The sequence below is a fragment of the Mercenaria mercenaria genome, chromosome 1, assembly GCF_021730395.1.
Source record: "Mercenaria mercenaria strain notata chromosome 1, MADL_Memer_1, whole genome shotgun sequence".
Lineage (NCBI taxonomy): Eukaryota > Metazoa > Mollusca > Bivalvia > Venerida > Veneridae > Mercenaria > Mercenaria mercenaria.
Window position 1 is genome coordinate 109,732,670 of NC_069361.1, and position 4,718 is coordinate 109,737,387.

Genomic DNA, 4,718 nt, shown 5'->3' on the forward strand with positions numbered 1-4,718 from the left:
AGTCGACCGGGTACAATTCATATCTCATACATCTTTAATGACGAAATCTGATTCCACTTTATATTAATATAAACTTGTTTTAAAATTTAGGACCACATATTCATGTCCGTCTACAGGTGTGCCAAAGCTTCCTTTATACTATCTCTACATTCAAAGAAACAAGAAAAAGTTGTTCGTATAATTTGAAGCTGCACCACGTTGCATACTTTCTTTACATATAACAACAGATTCTTTTTTTTCATCTTGACATAAATACGTTCTCCCGTTTAAATAACAAAGGAAGTTCGTCTTTCTGGCGGCTGAAATACGGAACACGTTCCCAAAGAGAATTCCGCAAGAAAGCGGAATCAGCTAAGCGCAGGAAATGAATATTTCTATTTGATATTTTTTCATTCTATTTAATGGGTCTTTAGTGGCAAGTTATAGCAGGTACAGACATTACATTCAATCTTGACTAAAAGCGACAATGACAACATTGTTTCTATTTCTTCTCTCCGGAGACCAATGCCGATCAGTATAATAGACGATCCACCTTTTAGATAGAATGGTACGGTGATTAATTCCGCGTAAAGTATTGCACATCGAAGTAAATTTCTCTAGCGATATTAAATACAAAACCTTTCCTATTGCTTTATTACTATCGTCTTTAATATTACAAGGTGTTGCGTTAAGAGACTCGCTGGCAGGAACAGGGGATGGTTTTGCTTAAATTGCTCAGCCATCGAATGGACAGAAATTGTTGGTCACGCAGGTAAGACATAAGTAATGTACAAGAGTCGCTAAGGAAGCATAATTTACTAGAGTCGCTAACGAAGCATAATGTATAAGAGTCGCCATCGAAGCATTCTGTCCAAGAGTTTCCGGCGCAGCATACTTTACTAGAGTCTCCAGCGGAGCATAATCAAAGCATACTGTATAAGAGTCTATGACGAAGCATATTGTACCAAAGTCTTCAGTCGAGCATACTGTCATAGAGTCTCCAGCAGATCATACTTTACTAGAATGTTCAGTGGAGCATACTGTACAAGAGTCTCCAGCAAAACTTACAGTGTAAGAGTCTCCGGCGGAGCAAAATATACTAGATTCTCCTGTGAATTATCCTTTACTAGACATTCGACTAGTGCATAATGTTTCAGAGTCACCAGTGAAGCATACAGAACTCAAGTCTGTAATATTCTAGAGCCTCCAGCGAATCATACTTTACTAGACTTTAGAGCAGTGCATAATGTTTCAGAGTCACCATCGAAGCATACAGTGCTAGAGTCTCCAGCGGAGCATAATATACTAGAGTCCCCAGCGAAGTATACTGTATTAGAGTCTCCAGCGGAGCAAACTGTACTAGAGTCTCCAGTGGAGCATAATATACTAGAGTCCCCAGCGAAGTATACTGTATTAGAGTCTCCAGCGGAGCATACTGTACTAGAGTCTCCAGCGGAGCATACTGTATTAGAGTCTCCAGCGGAGCATACTGGACTAGAGTCTCCAGCGGAGTATACTGTACTAGAGTCTCCAGTGAAGCATAATATACTAGAGTCCCCAGCGAAGTATGCTGTATTAGAGTCCCCCGCGAAGTATACTGTATTAGAGTCTCCAGCGGAGCATACTGTACTAGAGTCTCCAGCGGAGCATACTGTACTAGAGTCTCCAGCGGAGCATAATATACTAGAGTCCCCAGCGAAGTATACTGTATTAGAGTCTCCAGCGAAGCATACTGTACTAGAGTCTCCAGCGGAGCATAATATACTAGAGTCCCCAGCGAAGTATACTGTATTAGAGTCTCCAGCGGAGCATACTGTATTAGAGTCTCCAGCGGAGCATACTGTACTAGAGTCTCCGGTGGAGCATAATATACTAGAGTCCCCAGCGAAGTATACTGTATTAGAGTCTCCAGCGGAGCATACTGTATTAGAGTCTCCGGCGGAGCATACTGTACTAGAGTCTCCAGCGAAGTATAATATACTAGAGTGTCTAGCGGGGCATACTGTACTAGAGTCTCCAGCGAAGCATACTGTATTAGAGTCTCCAGCGGAGCATACTGGACTAGAGTCTCCAGCGGAGTATACTGTACTAGAGTCTCCAGCGGAGCATAATATACTAGAGTCCCCGGCGAAGTATACTGTATTAGAGTCTCCAGCGGAGCATACTGTACTAGAGTCTCCATCGGAGCATAATATACTAGAGTCCCCAGCGAAGTATACTGTATTAGAGTCTCCAGCGGAGCATACTGTATTAGAGTCTCCAGCGGAGCATACTGTACTAGAGTCTCCAGTGGAGCATAATATACTAGAGTCCCCAGCGAAGTATGCTGTATTAGAGTCCCCCGCGAAGTATACTGTATTAGAGTCTCCAGCGGAGCATACTGTACTAGAGTCTCCAGCGGAGCATACTGTACTAGAGTCTCCAGCGGAGCATAATATACTAGAGTCCCCGGCGAAGTATACTGTATTAGAGTCTCCAGCGGAGCATACTGTACTAAAGTCTCCAGCGGAGCATAATATACTAGAGTCCCCAGCGAAGTATACTGTATTAGAGTCTCCAGCGGAGTATACTGTATTAGAGTCTCCAGCGGAGCATACTGTACTAGAGTCTCCAGTGGAGCATAATATACTAGAGTCCCCAGCGAAGTATACTTTATTAGAGTCTCCAGCGGAGCATACTGTATTAGAGTCTCCGGCGGAGCATACTGTACTAGAGTCTCCAGCGGAGCATACTGTATTAGAGTCTCCAGCGGAGCATACTGTATTAGAGTCTCCAGCGGAGCATACTGTACTAGAGTCTCCAGCGGAGTATACTGTACTAGAGTCTTCAGCGGAGCATAATATACTAGAGTCCCCAGCGAAGTATACTGTATTAGAGTCTCCAGCGGAGCATACTGTACTAGAGTCTCCGGCGGAGCATAATATACTAGAGTCCCCAGCGGAGCATACTGTATTAGAGTCTCCAGCGGAGCATACTGTACTAGAGTCTCCAGTGGAGCATAATATACTAGAGTCCCCAGCGGAGTATGCTGTATTAGAGTCTCCAGCGAAGCATACTGTACTAGAGTCTCCAGCGGAGCATAATATACTAGAGTTTCCTGCTGAGCATATTATGCTAGAGTGTCCAGCGAAGCATAATATACTAGAGTGTCCAGGGAAGCAAAATATACTAGAGTCTCCAGCGAAACATAATATACTAGAGTGTCAAGCGAAGCATACAGTTCAAGAGTCTCAAACGGAGCAAACTGAACTAGAGTCTCCATCGAAGCATACTATACTACTAGAGTCTCAAGCGGAACATACAGTACTAGAGTCTCAAGCAAAGCATACAGTACTAGAGTCTCAAGTGGAGCATACTGTACTAAAGTCTCGAGCAAAGCATACAGTACTGGAGTCTCAAGTGGAGCATGCAGTACTAGAGTCTCAAGCGGAGCATACTGTACTAGAGTCTCGAGCGAAGCATTCATTACTAGAGTCGCAAGCGGAGCATACTGTACTAAAGTTTCCAGCGAATCATGCTGTACTAGAGTCTCGAGCAGTGCATAATATTTCAGAGTCTCCGGCATACACCGAAGCATACACTACTAGAGTCTCAAGCGGAGCATACAGTGCTAGAGTCTCAAGCGGAGCATAATGTACTAGAGTCACCAGCGAAGCATACAGTACTAGAGTCTCCAGCAAAGCATACAGTACTAAAGTCTCAAGCGGAGCATACTGTACTAGAGTCTCCAGCGAGTCATACTGTACTAGTGTCTTGAGCAGTGCATAATGTTTCAGAGTCTCCGGCAGCCAGTGAAGCATACCGTACTATTGTCTCCAGCGAAGCATACTGTACTAGACTCTCGAGCAGTACATACTGCTTTAGAGTCACAAGCGAAGCATACAGTACTAGAGTCTCAAGCGAAGCATACTGTACTAGAGTCTCCTGCAAGTCATACTGTACTAGAGTCTCGAGCAGTGCATAATGTTTTAGAGTCTCCGGCAAAGCATACAGTACTAAAGTCTCCAGCGGAGCATACTTTATAAGAATGTCAAGCCAGCGAAGCATACTGTACTATTGTTTCCAGCGGCGCATACTGTACTAGACTCTCGATGAGTGCATAATGCTTTAGAGTCACAAGCGAAGCATACAGTAGTAGAGTCTCAAGCGGAGCATACTGTACTATTGTCTCCAGCGGAGCGTACTGTATTAGACTTTCGAGCAGTGCATAATGCTTAAGAGTCACAAGCGAAGCATACAGTACTAGAGTCACAAGAGAAGCATACAGAACTAGAGTCTCAAGCGGAGCATACTCTACTAGAGTCTCGAGCGAAGCATACAGTTCTAGAGTTTAAAGCGAAGCATACTTTACTAAGGTTTCAGGTGGAGCATACTGTGCTATAGTGTCCAGCGAATCATTCTGTACTAGAGTCTCAGGCAGTGCATAATATTTCATAGTCTCCGACAAAGCATACAATACTAAAGTCTCCAGCGGAGTATACTTTACTAGAATGTCCAGCCAGCGAAGCATACTGTACTAGAGTCTCCAGCGGAGCATACTGTACTAGACTCTCGAGCAGTGCATAATGTTTCAGAGTCACAAGCAAAGCATACAGAACTAGAGTCTCAAGCGGAGCATATTGTACTAGAGTCTTCATTGAAGCATACTGTACTAGAGTCTCAAGCGGAGCATACAGTACAAGAGTCTCAAGAGGAGCATACAGTACTAGAGTCTCAAGCGGTGCAGACTGTACTAGAGT

The 4,718-nt window shown here is 43.9% G+C and overlaps 1 protein-coding gene across 1 annotated transcript; it reads left to right on the forward strand.

The window, feature by feature from the left end:
• The first annotated feature begins 925 nt into the window (after positions 1 to 925).
• LOC123563698 (paternally-expressed gene 3 protein-like) lies at positions 926 to 3,612 on the forward strand. The gene is made up of 2 exons (XM_053528729.1): positions 926 to 1,050; positions 1,137 to 3,612. Exons 1-2 carry the CDS (start codon positions 926 to 928, stop codon positions 3,610 to 3,612), a joined length of 2,601 nt encoding a protein of 866 aa, XP_053384704.1.
• Positions 3,613 to 4,718: the final 1,106 nt, after the last annotated feature.

What these genes read in the sequence shown, in the direction of transcription:
- LOC123563698 (XM_053528729.1), top strand. Translation starts at nt 926, where the DNA reads ATGACGAAGCATATTGTACCAAAGTCTTCAGTCGAGCATACTGTCATA. An exon ending in TCTCCAGCAAAACTTACAGT is followed by an intron (nt 1,051 to 1,136) that starts GTAAGAGTCTCC and finishes ATAATGTTTCAG; the next exon opens with AGTCACCAGTGAAGCATACA.